The 17,806-nt window shown below is 37.4% G+C and overlaps 1 protein-coding gene across 2 annotated transcripts; it reads left to right on the top strand.

Moving 5' to 3' along the window:
- The first annotated feature begins 6,432 nt into the window (after positions 1 to 6,432).
- Positions 6,433 to 16,435, top strand: LOC107767374 (uncharacterized). Of its 2 annotated transcripts, none has more exons than XM_075254583.1 (15): positions 6,433 to 6,744; positions 7,584 to 7,688; positions 7,792 to 7,860; positions 8,936 to 9,025; positions 9,273 to 9,356; positions 9,794 to 9,958; positions 11,239 to 11,426; positions 12,067 to 12,139; positions 12,516 to 12,569; positions 12,778 to 13,035; positions 14,899 to 15,105; positions 15,252 to 15,355; positions 15,525 to 15,669; positions 15,740 to 15,874; positions 15,971 to 16,435. In XM_075254583.1, the coding sequence occupies exons 1-15, from the start codon at positions 6,637 to 6,639 to the stop codon at positions 16,142 to 16,144; spliced, it is 1,959 nt and encodes a 652-aa protein (XP_075110684.1). In that variant the 5' UTR covers positions 6,433 to 6,636; the 3' UTR covers positions 16,145 to 16,435. The 2 variants fall into 2 exon arrangements, with proteins under 2 accessions (XP_075110684.1, XP_075110685.1); XM_075254584.1 differs by having other exon boundaries at positions 6,434 to 6,744; positions 7,796 to 7,860.
- The last annotated feature ends 1,371 nt before the right edge of the window (positions 16,436 to 17,806 follow it).

Below are 17,806 nucleotides of genomic sequence, written 5' to 3'. Positions count from 1 at the left end.
CCGGATTCCCCAGGTGCATGTGTTCTAAGGTCTGGATTTTCAGATCTGGATTTTTAGGAGTTGTGGGTAGATTCGGACCAAACCAAGCTTGGTTTGGTCACGAGGAGGGTCAGGGGAGTGTCTGGTATGAAGATGGGGTGGTTTGGCATAGGTCCGGGTTTGACTCGAATCTTCAAATGAAGATTCGAGACGAAGGAAGGTGATTCGAGGCTAGGGGCTAACAGATCCATGTTCAGGAGAGTGAGGGGGTCTTAGGGTGTTCAGGAGGTGGTCACCGGCGTTCATGCCGCCGGGTTCTGGTGGAATGGAAACTAGGGCGGCTGCTAGGGTTCGGGGGTTTCAGGTTTGAGCTTGGGGACGATGGGATGGGGTGTTGGTATAGGGGGCGTGGCGTGTAAGGGAAGGCTTATATACTGAGTAGGGGATTGGATCTGAGCCGTTAGATCAGATGATCTCAACGGCTTGGATCTGATGGTGAGAAATGAGACGGGGTCGTTTGATAGTTAAACGGGGTCGTTTGGGCTTAAGGGATGGATTGGGTTGGACCGGCTAACCAGGTCGGGTCACGGGTGCGTATGTGGACCGTTGGATCAAAAGGCTTGGATGGCTCAGATAGATTTGCCTGAAACGGCGTCGTTTCGGGAGGTGGTCAGGGTAGGCCTGGTTTGGACCGGACTTGAGTGCTGGTTTGGGCCTGTTTTTGTCTTATTTTTGGGCCCAAACCGATTTTCAACTCCTTTCCTTTTGTTTTTCAATTTAAAAAAAATGAAAAATAACAAAATAGATAATAAAACAAATGACATTAAAACAAATAACAATGTAGCACTTCAACATAATTATCACACCAAATTAAAATGTTTAAGTAAGTTAAATCGCAACCTAGAACGAACGATGCACATATATATGTTTTGAATTTTCTTTTAATGACACACATATTTTTTGTATTTTGTTTGATAATGATTAAATGCAAAATGGACAGACCCACAAATGACTAGCAATACATGTCATGAAAAATTTGTACCGCGGGGTCATTTGTCACTATTTTTATATTTTGTTTTCCTTTTGGAGTGATTGCTCGTGAAGCAAAAATCACGTGCTTACATGTCTTACCTAATATAGTGCACCTCCAATCTACTTTTAAAGTCCAACTAATTAATTAAAAGAGGCTTGTGGAACTTCTAATTATTTAATTAAAATCTCGATCCTACTAATTAATAAGCGGGCATCAAAATAAAAAGGCCAATCAACTCAAAACCAACTTGTATCGGCGAATTGCTGTGAATCGAATCCATTCCAATTACCTTCAAGCTTGGGACCAAGTGAGCCTAGTTCTTAATGAAGGAGAGGTGTTCAAATACACAACATGTGACATTGAATTAGAGACCGGACGTCTGTTATTTGGGGCCAACTTCAGGCCCAAGTTTTCAGAACCAACAATTGTGCTAACTTAATTAAAAGCAAATCGATCAAAAGCTATAAGAACATGCAATTGAGACAGCTTCTGAATTTGGTCGTTTAAGCTCAACGTGACCATGCTCACAATTCTGAAGTTTAAAGGACTCCCAAACCAAACAATTATTTAGCCATCATGCTTATCCAGATTCGAGTTTACTCAGCCCTATGTTCAGAACATGCAATTGACAAAAGAGATCCAATGAAATTATTCAACTTAACAAATATGAAGTTAAACATTAACCTAAAACCTAACATGATTATAAGACATAACATGCAATTCTGAACATTATTCAACTAGTGCTTGGCATTTTTGACAACTTCGAAAGGAAATCTATACTAAACAATGTTGATTTCAACAGAGAATAAGCAAAACATCTAAAACCCAAGCAATCTAATCAAATATTCTGTTGTAATAGCCTTTGAATTCCTTTTATACAAAACTCTTAACCCAGATTCATGCAAACCACTAATAACTAGAGCGCGCGACTCGTCTAACATTGCAAATGAACTTAAAACTGAAACATAAATGAGCAAACTACAATGAGAACCCAAAACTAACTATGAAATTTGAAGGTTTTCGGAAATGTAAAAACAGACATTTAATAAAACTGATGCTCTCTATATTTCAATCTTCAAGCAAACAAACTTGTGCTTCTCCATTTCACACGTCAAAGAGATGAATAATACCTAGAAGTAAAAGGAACAAAGAAGTAAGGATTCAGTAGAAGAAAAGCAGCAGAAACCAGCTTTAAACCCAACAATAGGACAATAGAAACCACAGCAAAATCCAAACCAGACTCTAAATACTCGGAATTCAATCCATTTTAAAACCATAATGCAAAAACTGTGAATTTTCAGTGATTTGAACCAGACTATTAGGACCAGAAGAACCAAAATCCGAGCAGAATTCTCAGTAGTTTTCCAGAAAAGGCAAGGAATTCAAGGTTATTTCAGAATTTCTTAAAGAAAGGCAGCCATTTAAGTTTTTTTGGATAATTTTCATCCCCTTTTTTCTCTAATGTCAAGTAATGGTGCCTTTATAGGCAAGTCATTAGGAATGCAGAAATGAAATATGTTTTGCACTTAAAACCTTCTAGAGTTTTCATTTTTTCTCAAATGCCCTTAACTTAAAACTCAGATTTTCAGATAAATTCCAATGACACCTTCCTGGCAGCTTCCTAATCAGTTAACAGATATATTCCCTAGCCTAAATCCCCAAATTAACCCTCAATACCCCTGTTTTTACTGCAGGAAACCAAATGAGTCAGTGCTGACCCAAGGTCCAAGTTCTAAAACTGGGCCTGTAAACCCGGCTTAATTCCCCCCTCTCTTGAACTTCTTATTTTGAGCCCAGTTCAATTCATAACCGGACTGTCCAAACAAACTAATGCAACATCTAAAACATGATACCCTTTTTCCTTTCTCTTTTTTTCCGAAAGCAACTTAAAATATCGACACATATTTAACAAAGCAATTAATTTAAACCAATTTTAATTCAATCCTAAAGGTGTACAGAACAATTAACCAATAAAAAAACAGAGGAAAAAAAAGCGGAAAATCAGAAGAGATGAAGATGAGAAGAGCAAAAATAAAAGAGAGAACTTAAATACCTAAAACAAAGGATGAAGTTGGCTTGAGAGGACCTCTGACTCTTTCGATTTTGAACCATAATTGGTATTAGTCGTGAGTTCTTGTTAAACCTGCGATAAACAACAATTACGGATCTAACCGAGTCATCGAAGCCTGAAAAGATTTGGGAGATTTTTGTTTCTCTCTTCGGCCCTTTTTAGATCTGAAATCAACTTCGTTTGGTGGTGATTCAAGGGAAATTATTGGTGGATTTGTAGAGAGGGGACGAAAAGGAGTTTGGGTTGTGATTTTGGTTGAAATTTGGCGGTGGTTTGGAGGTTGCACCGGCGAAAATGGCGGAGAGGGTATGGAGGTTTCTTTGAAGGAGATGAAGTGAAACAAAACAGGGTACTGGGTTTAATGAAGGGAATTCGGACATTCTTATGTAATTGGGATAAGTAATCTGAGCCGTTGGATGCGAGTAAATGGATGGTTGAGATGGACTTGGACTAAATGAACTCGAAGCTTCATCGTTTGGTCAGGCTAGGAATTGGACTAGGTATAACGTGGGTCTGGGCCGGTTTTTTGAACGGGTAGTGGGTAAAATAATTTGGGTTGGGGGAAATTGAATTAAAAACAGCCCAAACACACTTTCTTTTATTTCCTTTTCCCAATTTTAAACTTTCTTTTCCTTTTTTCCAAATTAAAATAAAACCTAAATTAAAGTCCAAGTCAAATTATCCCACCAAATTAGATTAACTACTCAAACTAATATTTACAAACAACTAATTACTTACCAAATTAAAAGAAAACTACAAAATTCGAAACTAAAAATAAAAAATGCTAAAATGAGTTATTTTTTGTGATTTTTTCATTTTTTATAAGACAACTAAATTGCTAATTAGCCTAAAGATGTAGAATTAAATCCTAAATGCAAATGCAACATATTTTGTATTTTTCATTATTAAACAAGATTAACATGTGCAGACAAACGCAAACAATTAACGAAAAATGCTACAAAAATCTACGAAATTGCAAATAATGGGAAAATTTATTTTGTTTTGAATTTGTTGGAGTAATTCACATAGGGCAAAAATCACGTGCTCACAGGGGGTAGTCTCGCAGCTGCAAAAGTAAAAACGATTTAATACTTCCCAAAGAAAAACGGTCGACCATCATTCCGACAAGAGATACAAAAACTTATGTGCGAAGTTCCACCTCTCAGGGAACCCTGCAGAGTCCGTCACAAGGTGCACGATCCGCATATAAAAATAGTTTTCGTAGAAACGATGATTGGCTCTATCATCCATCTTCACCACCAGACTTTTCGTTCCTCGATGGCGCATGTGGATCATCGTGCCTCGAATAAGTTGAGGGGCAAAAATATTGAGCATATGCCCTAGAGTGATCTCTCGACCAGCAAGCTCCGTGATCTTGAGCAGTATGAGGAACATTTTGTATAAGTACGGCGAAAGTTGAGCCGGGCATACCTCGTAGAAACGGCAGAAGTCTACCACCAAGGAAGGGAGAGGAAGTGTATACCCGACAATAAAAGGATATGCGTAGAACGCACAATATCCTGGGCGGTCAAAATGTATAATATCATCTCCTACCACCAGCAACATCTTAACATGGTGTGGAATCCCCCATTTGGTCTTAAGCTCCGTAATCGCCACTTCATCCATAATAGAGGAAACATGCTGCGGTTTCTCTCCGGCAGGGCTGTTAAAATCAGTCCATGGCTTCCCCGGACGGGGCAATATTTCGGCCGTTGTTAGAACCCTCTCATCCTCCACCACCTCCACTCCTCCGGGAGCAAGAGCATCATTTTTCGGCGCCGAAACTTTAGCAAGACTGTCAGCGCGGGAAGAAGTACTCGCCATTTATCTCGATTGAACAGAGCGAATAAACAAAGGGAAGTAAGAGGGAAGGCGATGATGTCAATTTCCGACTAACATGAGAGTGAATTGAAAATCTGAAGTACCGGAGAAGGTAAAGACCCGCAAAAATCCTTTGATAGATCGAAAAAGTATGCTAATATAATGGTGTTTTCCCCATATTTATATGAACATAAACGCCCCGAGCGGGAAACCCGAGAGTCGCCAATCAAAACTGATAGGGCATGAGAAACGGTTCAATCCATAGGGAACGTGTGTCATAATGATAGTGATTACAAACGACGTTTGAATCATCACAACGGTTCAACCCCGAATGGATGCGACGATCCAAAGGTATCATTGAAGCGTTACGTCATTGCCTCGACCTAAAAATCTCGCTCAAGGCGTAAACATTTAGATTTCTCCTAACTTTCGAATCGACAGAATTCGCCCATCTTGCCCGCTAAGAGATGACCTCGACGGACGGAGGGACTAACTGTTTAGGTCAAAATTTGACCATAGTGATCGACCAAGCTGGGATCTCGCCCAGGTGGCAAAATAGTAAAGAACACCACGACCAACCTCAGGGTCAAATCATCGGCATCGTATGTCAAGTCAATACTGTACTCGAGTAATGACGAAAAGGACAGTCGTAGGAAAATATGTTGGTCAAAGATCACTGAATAGAAGTTCTAGGAACTATATATAGATGGGTGTAAGCACTAACAAAGGGGGAGATCTATCACAGAGGAACAAGGGCTCTGCTTTTCCTCTTTGCTCTCTCACATGCGATTCTTTCTTACTTCAAATATGTAAGCCCAATTCTCGTGTTTGATATAAGATTACAATATTAATAAATCTGATACATTCTTACAATTTGTTATTTCCCGCTATGTATATTTGGATCCGAAATTAGTTATGCTTGACTAAGATTCACCTCCTTTATTATTGATAATTGGAGTTGGCAAAAGAGCCTTAAACTTTTTTGCTCAAACATATTTCTCCAAGTTTTTTACTTTGAACTCAAGACGGTTCATTTACAGCTTATTTGGATGATCGTTACCTATTGTATTATATCGTATTATTACTTTAAATGCAATATTTGTTTTGATTTTTATTAGTTAAATTTTATTGTATTGTATCGTTAAAACAAAAAATGCCACTTTATGTAACGACGGATTTGGCTTGGTGATGTCTACCTTGCTCCCCCCTATCTTGCCCTTTGTGTATTATTAAATAATCATTATTTATGTTTTACCCTACTTTTTTATATAATAATTTTACTCCGAATCCTATTTTCTTAGTAATGCTGCAAGTTTATTCTTCATGAAACAAATTGTTGCAAGTTTAGTAATGTTCCGCATCCTATTATTTGTACGTGACATCATGAAATGACAATAAATGATACAATTTATCCAAATATTATAGTCATCAAATAATATAATATAATACAATACATTATAAAATGACATATAAAAACCATCCAAACATACTGTTAAGACATGTAAACTTTCAAATAGCTAATCAACTGAGCTTCTGAAATTTCCAAAAACTTTTTACTGGTACCAATACTTTCCCTCTCCAAATAGTAAGTAACTAAAAGAAAAGAAAAAGTTACAAAAACGAACGAAAGAAAAACCATCGGAAAATTTCGTAACCCTTTGAAAAACCCAGTGAAAGTAATTGTTTCCCAACGTTATTCATCATCATTACAGAGTTAAGTCAGTTGGTAGCAATGGAGAAAGGGAAAAGCAACACCAAGAAGAACAAGTCATCATCTTCAACTGCCATGACTCTCGACCAATTCGTTTCCACTATGGCCCCTTTACTAGATTTGGAAAAGGTACTCACCTACACCCCTTTTTTCTCCAATTCCCCACGTTTTGGCCATTTTGGGATTACAGATTGTCTTTTTTAATTAGAAATGTTTATGAAAGAGGTGATAATGTGTATGTAGGAATTACGATACTAAATGGCAGCCCGGTGCATTAAACTCCCGCTATATACACGGGTGCAGGGAAGGGCCGGACCACAAGGGTCTATTGTACCCAGCCTTAACTTGCATCTCTGGAAGAGGCTGTTCTCACGGTTTGAACCCGTGACCTCCTGGTCACATGGCAATAACTTTAAGCAATTTTACCCGTTACGCCAAGCCTCCTTCAAGTAGGAATTACGATAATCTTTATCATATTATTCTAATACTCCCTCTGTTCCCAATTAACTATGCTTAAGACCTTTTTGGGTGTCAAAAGGTCTGAATTTTGACTGTCAAATGTATTATGTTATCCTACTTCAGTAAATGTCAACACCTAAATTAGAGAATTAATGTGGGATTTCATCTTAAATTTGGACACCTAAGGTGGCAAATTTTGCCTATGTGAGCTTGGGAAGCATAGCCCGTCCCTAGTCAGTATGAAAGAGAAGGGCTGTGGTAGGTTGATGGCCATCTTAAAAACAGTTAGATTAATCTTCTTAAAACTAAGTTGGCGGGCCTGATTGAGAGGAATGCGTACAAAGTATTCATATAGCCGACCCCAGCTCATTTGGAATTGGGATGTGGTTGTTTAGTTGGTTGGACGCCTAAAGTTGGATAGAGGAAGTAGTTGTCAAAGCTAGAAATGTTCTTTATTTTTTCCACAAAAATGCTGATACTGTGCTGTGTTACCTGAATGATCTTTCAAGGAAGCTGAAATATCACTTTCCATGAGCTCAGCTGAGACGAGGAGTTTGGATTCTGCTCAGAAGAAGGGCTCCACTATTCTTAATTTGAAGTGTGCTGATATCCAGGTAGTATATTTCTCTTTCCTGCTCCTTGCTTATGCTATTTTGGATTCATTAAGTTAGCTAGATTTTGCACGGTCTTTTCACTAGTTTTGCGTTTTATGGACAGACAGGGCTAATGGGCAAGACACTGATGGAGCTTCAATCAACCAAAGGGGATATTCTTCCGCCTCACAAGGTGAATTTAATCTGCTTAAAAGGAATGCTCTATGATGCTTTCAAGCTTTAGGGGTTTTATTGCACTATAAAAGATATTTTCTTGGTCAGAGATAAAAAATAAAAACGGGCAGCCCGGTGCACAAAGTATCCCGCATTCACGCAAGGGCCACACCCCAAGGAGGTATGATGTAGGCAACCTACCCTGATACAAGCATCTGATTCCTTGGTTAGAGATCAATGCTGTCAAAAGGCGAAAAGCGTAAAAATGTGGTAACTGTCTGCTGGGCATCAAGTGCCAAGCAAAATTAAAGCACTCCTTATCATTTGTTCCCATTTGGAAAGATTGTTGTGGAGGAAAAATTGATTTGGAAAGATTATTATTATTATTATTATTATTATTATTATTATTATTATTATTATTATTATTTTTCTGAAAAGGTAAAGGTTATTATAATCGTAAAGAATGATTATATGACCAACAAATGAAATATATGAAGTAAAAACCTTGCCGTCAATTAAATTCAAAACCATTTTTAAAGTTGCAAATGAATAAAATATATGAAGTTAAAACCATTTTAAATATTTAACTCAAATGCATAGATGTATTTTTAAGTTTCTAATTCAATTACTAGTTTTTTCAAACTAACTTTTCGTTTTCTGTTCATAATCACTAACGTATTCTTTTATAATGTTTTATTAACAATAAATATATCGCTTTCCAGTTATATTATCACTTAGTGTTGCCATCATTAACACAGTCTGTGGCTGTTGAGTTGCATGTCTTGAAATCCTGGTGCCTGCACTAAAATGCCGCCTAAAAGAACCAAAGTGTACAACCTGCACTAAACTTAGCTTCAGGGTTTAAGCTTGCCTCTACCAGTCTAACAGAGATTGATGAGACCAAATGTTCAGTACCCTTCGTAACTGTGACTAATTGATCCTTGTTGTAACTAGGCCACTTACTGTGTTTGAGTTTTGATGATATCATATTTTACTCTTTTGAACTAAAGCTTTAAGCTCTCTTCCCCTTTCCCCTTCAGTTTCTTTTAATTTGCAGTCGCTATTTTTTCTGAAGATACTTCCTTCTCTTGCAGTTTGGCACTCATGACGTTGTTGTTCTGAAACCAAACAAAGCTGATTTAGGCTCCCCTGCACTTGGACAGGGGGTTGTCTACAGGCTAAAGGTAATATAGCTGTAAAGCATTTACTTGATATACAAAGTGGAGAGAAAACCAACAATTGAAAAAGAAACGATGTGAAGTGAATATTATGTTGATTGAAATGGTCATAGAAAATGTTATGTTGATTGAGACCAAAATATATTTTTTTATATAAATTTAAATTTTCTATTATTTAATATTTGTATGGAATGTAGGTTATTAGTAATGTTTTTAGGTTGGATCCTTAAAAGTTTGTTTTCTCATGGAGCAGGACTCATCTATTACTGTTGCTTTTGATGATGTCCCGGAAGAGGGTCTGAATAATCCTTTACGCCTTGAGAAGTTGGCAAATGAGGTACATGATTCTTGATCTGAAAAAGGTGATGTTTTTTGCCTAGGTATCCAGTACATTTAATAGAGATGAATGAGTATCAACACGGTCTTGATGTAACAAATAAAAGCATCTAAGCCCTGTTTCCCATGTAGTTGATTGATACATAGAATACAATTTGATCTGACTTGACGTTTTAAGGATCACCTATTTTTTGAGCAATAATGTTTGACTTGAATATTTTTAAGGTAGTTCCTTCCCTAAGTCACAAGGCGGATTTTTACTATACCTTTCCGAAGGTATCAAAATTAGTAGTTCTATGCATGCTATGTTGTAATTTTGATTGTTTGAAGTTCAGGAAAATCCGCGCTCTAGAAATTCTCTTAGTTGTACTAGTGGAGAAAAAATATGTATGAAATTCTGAAGTTTGAAGAGTCTTTCTATTGGAGTTGCTTTCGTAGGTGACCTACCGTCGGATGAAGGACACATTGATACAACTGAGTAAAGGTGTGCTGAAGGGCCCTGCCTCTGACTTAGTTCCTGTTCTTTTCGGGGAGAGACCACCAACAATGTCTAAGAAGGATGTCAATTTCACTCCTTTTAATCGCAACCTTGATCACTCTCAGGTTGTGGAGGCATCAATCGTTTTGATTATTTTTTCTTAAACATGCCCCTGTTCCTACGTCATCATTTTCTCTCCTTCTGTCTTTTACGTGTTCTACTGGTGCATTCTTTAAAAACTAGTATTTGGATTAGTCCCATTTTTTTGGCAGAGAGGCATAAAGAATCTTGCTTGTTATATTTGATCATGTGTATACCATCTTGATTTGTACCAGTCCTTAGAGAAGCCTCGACAAAATTGCAAGTAAAAATAATTAATGCATAAAGTTTAATTATAGATACCAAAGATTTGTTGTTACTGTCCTAAATCTGTACCATAGAGATGATTTAGGTATTGAAAGCAATTGTAATACTTGCGCTTTGAGAAATCTGTAGGAGCAGACAGGGATGTCCATGTTAAATTCCTAACCTTTGCTTACTGAAAGCTACATAGTGTTAACTTCTAGATTCCGGCAAATGGATGTCTAAATGGCTTGTTTTTCTGCAATTTTCCATTTGTACTATGACTGCTTGTCAAATGTTTGACAGCCTTTTAAATCAGTTCCACTCTTGGCACCTGGATGTTAAAACTATTGAGTTGCACATATTTTCAGCCATCAACACCATTAATACATATTTAGCCAATGCTGCGAGGACTCTCTAAAATGCCCGCACCTGTGTCAGATCCTCCAAATATACACTACTTTTGCAGGATCCGACACGCATCTGGTGACATTTTCGGAGAGTCCGAGCAACATAGCTTGTAGCAATTGCGTTCTCATAAAATGATCAATATTGGAGAAGAATTTTCATCTTAAAAGTTTGACGATAGGGCTATAAGGATGAAAAAGTACATCTTATATAAAAAAGAAAGGAAATGAAAAAGTTGTGAATCACTCCAATTGGCTCATCTTTATTTTTCAGGTTTCATCTTATATCTACAAAACTTTGGTAAATCACTTCCAGTATTTCCCTTTTTATGTCTCTGATTTCAAAACATACTGTTACAACAAAATGCTAGCTTTGTTAAGACAGAATACAACGGAAAGAAAGGATCCATAGGAAATGTCAACTAACTAGCTTTAATACTTAGTTGTTTTTTTATCAACCTCAACTAGTTTTAGATTGAGGGTAGTTGATTGGTTGATTGACTTTAAACAAAGCAGCTACTTAGGGTACATTGCCTTGCATTTTTCCTTGGTGTTCTTGTATTTAATGTGGAGTAATGGGGCATTAAGCAGTATCGATGATTGCTGATCTGTATGCTGGTTGCTAGAAACTGATACCTTATCCTTAATCTTTGAAGAAAGATGCCATCTCAAAGGCGCTTTCATCCAAGAACGTAATTTTGCTGCATGGGCCTCCTGGAACTGGGAAGACAACTACTGTTGTTGAGATTATTTTGCAGGAAGCGAAACGTGGTTCAAAGATCCTTGCTTGTGCTGCTTCAAATATTGCTGTTGATAACATTGTTGAGAGACTTGTTCCACACAGGTAAAGATATGTCTTGGCCTCTTGGGTGATTGACTTCTAGTTGATACCTTTCTCCTCAGGGTGAAACTTTGATGTCTGTATTGAAATGAGCTTTTTCAGTGTAATTTTTTCTATCTTTTTTTCGATAACCGCCTAAAGTTCCAATAAGACAGGTGAAAATAATTTCCATTATCTCAAATACTACAACTTAAAATGGTCAGAAATGTGCTTTACCTTTCAGAACTTTGGTTTAATTTAAATGGTGCCACTAAAATGTCCCTCTGACCAGAACATTTGGTCTGCTCTTGGATGAGTTTGTAAGTTAAGTGTTGCTCTGACTTGCAGTCTGTTTTCTTGCCCACCTGTATTATTTGCTTCTACAACAACAACAAACCTAGTGTAATCCCACATAGTAGGGTCTGGGGAGGGTAGAGTGTAGGCAGACTTTACCCCTACCTGGATTATTTGCTTCTATTTAAGATGATGTGTAAACTGTAAGTTTGATGTTGCAATTCGTACTAGTAGACACATGAATATACCATCTTTTCTGCAGGACTTTTATGCCCTAGCTCTGAGCTACACAAAATGATTATTTTTAGTTATCAGATTTTGAGATGTTATTCGAATTCTTAATGGGTTTATTCTGTCAATGTTTTGTCAGAGTGAAGTTGGTGAGATTGGGACATCCGGCACGTATGCTCCCACAAGTACTGGATAGCGCTCTTGATGCCCAGGTGATATTCCTTTTCATTTGTCAAGAATCTCGAATCATGGAATGCTATTGGGTCACGCTGTTTTCTTGTATGGTGTCTGTTTCTTTTAGTACATAGGAGCATAAATACACCTTCTTGCTTTCTAAGTGCACTCTAGTTAAAAAATAGACTAGAGCACACTAGTTTCTTATAACCTTTGTTTGTTGGGAAGGATTCCCGGGGATAGGGCGGTCCGGCATTCATACTCGGGTTTTCCCCGCCTTTCTTACTCGAATTTGTGATCTGGGGAGAACTATGTTGATTAGCAATAAGTTGCCTTTTTTTCCCATGCACATTCTGTTTAAGTTCTTTTTTTATGACTGGGGGCTACATTTTGTAATCTCTTCTTTCTAAATAGGTCCTACGTGGTGATAATAGTGCTCTTGCAAATGACATCCGCAAGGAGATGAAGGTATGATATGCTCAATTGTTGTCAATTATTCTTTAGCTTGTCCAAGATTCAGAGGAAGTTTACTCTCAGTATAAGGATTTCTTTTGGAAGTTTGAATTATCAAGATAGGTCTAAGATATCCTTTTTCCTATTCTGCAGTTCATTAAGGTCTGAATATTTTTGTGTGTACTGTTGCCTTGTCCCATTTGTTTCATGATGGATTCTGCAGACATTGAATGGAAAGTTATTAAAAGCTAAAGATAGAAATGCAAAGAGAGATATCAGGAGGGAGCTCAAGGCTCTTTCAAAAGAAGAGCGTAAAAGGCAGCAGCTAGCAGTAACAGATGTTCTTAAGAATGCAGATGTAGTCCTGACAACATTGACTGGGGCATTGTCCAAGAAGTTGGACGGCATGTCATATGATTTGGTTATTATTGATGAAGCTGCTCAGGCATTGGAAATAGCATGCTGGATTGCTTTATTGAAGGTGAACATGCTATCACTGATGCCTAAATATCCGTTCTATGGATCAATTTTTTGCTAGATTTTTTTTTTATGTTAAGAAACTGTCAATCAGTTCTTTAGGCAACTCCTGCTAGACTATTGATTAATATAACATCAACTTTCTCGATATATGAATGGATGTAGGAGAGTGAGAATTGGGTTGTAAGTTCTCTTAGACAATATAAGTAGTCAATCCATGTAATTAGCTGAGTTAGCAGACTGGCATCTGAGTTTGAATTTGCTGGTTTGCCCAAAGGTAAAAAATGAAAACGAAAGATCTCCTGCTAAGTTTTTGAACTTGCCTGCCCATTTTCTGGAATATGACATATGAGAGCTATACATTCCAAGACTCAGCCTGCTTAACTGGAAGGACCTTCTGTGTTGCCAGAGATGTACATAAAAAATTCTCATAATAACCAAGAGGTTTTTTGCTGGTGGGGCCACATCTTGCCTCTTGCCATGGATAAGTAATTGGATCATTTGTATTGCGCTCAAGACTGATTACTTTAAGATATTAATTTATTGGACATACCTTATTATGTGAGATAAGTCATTAACATCCTTGTGGAATGAAGTATCATCAAGTCAAAGATGATACTTACTTCAGCCTTGTATATAGAGTGCCAGCACTTTTGCATTGGTTTGCTTCCTTCTCACGGAGTAATTAGCTATATGTTGTGAAGTTTAGATTTTTTCTTGTAGAAACAGTCAAACAACTTTACTGGTTGGTAGTCTCTTTTAAACTTTTTATGTTATGGTCTTCCTGTTCCACTCACTTTTCTCTAGTTTTGGAGGAGGTTTAGGTGTGTGGATTCTTTAACAAATCATGAGAAAATGATAAAGAAGCTAATGACTAATCAGAAGTAGCTTAACTGGCTAGTCTAAAGCCCTTATGGGTTAACTTCTCCTGATAATATTACAACAACAACAAACTCAGTATAATCCCACAAGTGGGGTCTTGGGAGAGTAGTGTGTACACAGATTTTACCCTTACCTTGAAGGTAAAGAGGTTGTTTTCGAAAGACCCCCAGTTCAAGAAAAGATGAAAAGAAAGCAGTAACAACAGCAAGATCTCTTGATAATGTGGGTTTCTCGCATATGTTGGTGGCTTTGTGAGTTGCACTTTGGGTTAATGTGGTTCGAGTTTCTAATCAATGTAGCAGTTATTTGTGCTCTTACTCTTACTGTTCAATATTTTTGAAAAATCTATGTATTTAAAAGCAAAAAGTGACAAGACTCATGGAGCTTGAAGCGAGAGTGAAAAGTGAAGTGCACTATTCTTTGAAATGAAACGAAAAATTTACATAAAATAAAAAAATACCAACCTTATATGAATTTAGTACTACAATACTAAAATTGTAATTAAAATACAGTCAGACCTCTCTATAACAGCATCCCTATATAACAACACTACACTATAAAAACCAAGTTTTTTCGGAACCAATTTTCATGTTATGTTATAATATATGTCCTATATAACAGCAATTCGATATAACATCCAAAAATATCAGGAACAAACGAGGCTGTTATAGAGAGGTTTGACTATAAATTTCAATATAAGATATATAATAATCCAATATTAATCCAACTCCTCAAAGCTAAGATTGAAAGAACTTTCCGTTTGATAACCTTGCGCGTCATTGTTTGAAGTGCACATTTTCGAAGTGCGTGACTTCATCCATGAAGCAATAACCGCTCGCTTCGCATCGCTTTAGGCAATAAACTGATGGCTTTTAATAACACTGGAAAAGAAATAGAAAGTTAAAAACAGATGAAAAAGGGATCATACTTAATAATCAACTCTGGAGCAAACTAGTAAGCTAATGATGTGGTTCCTCGCTTACAGGGATCAAGGTGTATATTGGCTGGAGATCATCTCCAGCTTCCTCCAACCATTCAAAGTGTAGAAGCTGAGAAGAAAGGACTGGGAAAGACGCTTTTTGAACGTTTAGCAGATTTATATGGAGATGAAATCACGTCTATGCTCACTGTTCAGTACCGCATGCATGAACTGATTATGAACTGGTCATCCGGAGAGCTGTATGATAATAAGGTGCTAGGTCATTTTTAACTGTTGGTTGAAAATAAAAATGTTTTCCATCATTATTAATTTTCTACTACAGTCTAATATAACAATATCAATGAAACGTATTGGCATCTAATATTATCCAAACTTTTCTGCTGCATTTATGATTGTAGATTGAAGCCCATTCAAGTGTTGCTAGCCATATGTTATATCACCTTGAGGATGTGAAGAAAACACCTTCCACTGAATCAACCCTTCTGCTCATAGACATAGCTGGGTACTGGCTCTTCTCTCACATTTTTTGGGGTCATTCTTCTTTCCCATTTCAAATAGGAAAGTTCTAAAGTTGAAAGTCGAGGTGGTTTGGTACCAGAACCAAAATCTGTGTACATGTAGAAATTCTACCTGTAACTTCTATGCTCAGGTCTTAACACTATATATTTCAGGTGTGACATGGAAGACAAAAAGGATGAGGAAGATAGCACATTGAATGAAGGTGAAGCTGAGGTTGCCATTGCCCATGCAAAGAGACTAGTCGAAAGCGGAGTCCGAGCTTCTGATATTGGATTAATCACTCCTTATGCAGCACAGGCAAGTGTGATTAATAGTAAAAAGATCAAGCTGATTTCAGGTTTGAGATATACTAAAAATGCTTGTGCAGGTTGTTTTCTTGAAAAAGCTCAAAAGCAATGAAGACAAATTAAAAGAAATGGAGATCTCAACTGTTGATGGTTTCCAGGGTCGAGAAAAAGAAGCCATTATCATTTCTATGGTCCGATCAAACTCAAAGAAAGAGGTACTCTTCACAATTGTAGGAACCCTCATGTATAGCTAAACTGCTCATTTTGGGTAACAACATGGCGAATCTAATATGAAAACATTTCATGATTAGGTGGGATTTCTTAGTGACAGAAGGAGAATGAATGTTGCTGTTACACGAGCAAGGAGACAGTGCTGTCTTGTATGTGATACTGAGACAGTCAGTGGTGATAAATTCTTGAAGAGGTTGATTGAGTACTTTGAGGAGCATGGTGAATATTTGAGTGCTTCGGAGTATGGAAATTAATAGTGTTCTGCAGTTGGAAGCATCATTATTAGTTGCCTCTTTTCAGTGCTGCAAACAGTCAAGAGAGAGCTCCAAAAACTGTTGCTGCTTATAATTTGTAGCTGTAGGTTATAATCCGGGAGCAGGCAAACGGACATGAAATATCTATATCACTTTTCTTGTACGCTCTGCTGGCTATGTAGGTTGGATGCAGTATCATGGAAATCTCATTTTTTATGTGAGGCAAATTTTGACTTGACAATGTACTATGTGGTTGTACATTCACTGATATAACTTTATTGTGGGAGAAAAGTGATGAGCACTGATGTACTTTATGTGTTTATAATCTTTGGAAATATCAAGGGGCATGTCAATGCATTTCGTGAAGAAGCTAACTTGAAAATCTGAAGCTCTTTTATTTAGGTTCTCTGCTTTGCATATTGGCACATTGTGAGAATGCTAAAATACAGCTTGTCATCAGATGTCTCAGAACACTAGGGAATAGTGTCAAGTATTATTTAGCTCGTTAAAGTCAGGAAGTACGAAAGATTTCAAGATCACTTTAAGGTATCTTGTTGGATCGTCTTAAGTAATTTCTGTTTTACTATAGTTTTCTTCGAAGATTTTATTAATCACTCACTAATGTTACACTTTGCTGTTGCAGATAACAACATTGGAGATTGTTCATGATGTCTGAGGTAAAAGTTTTCCAACTTCCTTCTTTCAAATACACGTGAAACAGACTTGAGAGTCTTTCTTCGTCTGAATACTCTGATAACTCTAGATGTCATTTCATCAGATAATTGCCTCGCGTCCATGAGGGTTAAGTTTCTATTGCTTCTCTACTCTGCTGTAGCAATTTTCTGTATAGCTAATTTGGCTCTGGAAAGTAGAGTTTAAGCATGTGGTCCACGCCCCTGCTATGTCTGTATACTATCCTATTTTTGACCTTAGACACAAATCATGACACCTCATTATATAGTCTTGGGCCCCTGGAGAAAATGATGTAGTGTGAGTTGATAGTTTTTTGCGCCAAATTGTGTCTACCTGGTTAGGACTTATCGATCTTATACGCAAGGAGCAGCTTGTACATTTATCTAACAATGATGTGGGAACCTACTAATTTACCTAATGTTTTATAAGCTCTATATTGATGGGAGGAGCTCACCTCATCATTTGCATCATTCAGTTTCCCTAGCTGTTGCAGGAATTCATTCAGATAAATCTGAGGCTTCTCGTCACTACCTATAACATTGTCTTAAGATGAAAATTCAACTTCCTATTCCTTCCCTTCTGGAATTTTCAAGGGTGGTTGTTCACTTGTATTGTGCATCGCATTCTTAAGATCACTGGATGATGAGCTTGAACATGATGCTTGACAGAATGCTTCTAGGGCCCACGTTCATTGTTGAACACCTAGATACTCGCACTACGCGTTTTCTGGTGCCCGCCTCTTCCTCTTGCTGGTCCTTTCTTCCCTGGTTTTAAAGGTATTCTTCTGTAATTTTCCATAGTAGAGCTGGCTGAAAGAAAAGATGTTAGCACAATATAGACTGGTTGGACGATGTGGAGTGATAAATTGGTAAGGCACGGGATATCTATAGTGTCAATCGTAGTTTGGTTTAAGTTTGATCACGTTTGTAGAAAGTCATAAGAGCCAATGTGATTTTCGGGCCTTTAGTA

This window comes from Nicotiana tabacum, chromosome 6 (genome assembly GCF_000715075.1).
Source record: "Nicotiana tabacum cultivar K326 chromosome 6, ASM71507v2, whole genome shotgun sequence".
NCBI classification, from domain to species: Eukaryota; Viridiplantae; Streptophyta; class Magnoliopsida; order Solanales; family Solanaceae; genus Nicotiana; species Nicotiana tabacum.
Note: the sequence above shows the minus strand (reverse complement) of the source record. Positions and strands in the feature narration are given on the sequence as shown.

Bases quoted from the DNA above. Each gene is read 5' to 3' on its own strand.
- LOC107767374 (XM_075254583.1), top strand. From the start codon at position 6,637: ATGGAGAAAGGGAAAAGCAACACCAAGAAGAACAAGTCATCATCTTCA. The intron at 9,357-9,793 runs GTACATGATTCT...TTGCTTTCGTAG, and splicing joins TTGAGAAGTTGGCAAATGAG to GTGACCTACCGTCGGATGAA. The intron at 9,959-11,238 runs GTTGTGGAGGCA...TAATCTTTGAAG, and splicing joins GCAACCTTGATCACTCTCAG to AAAGATGCCATCTCAAAGGC.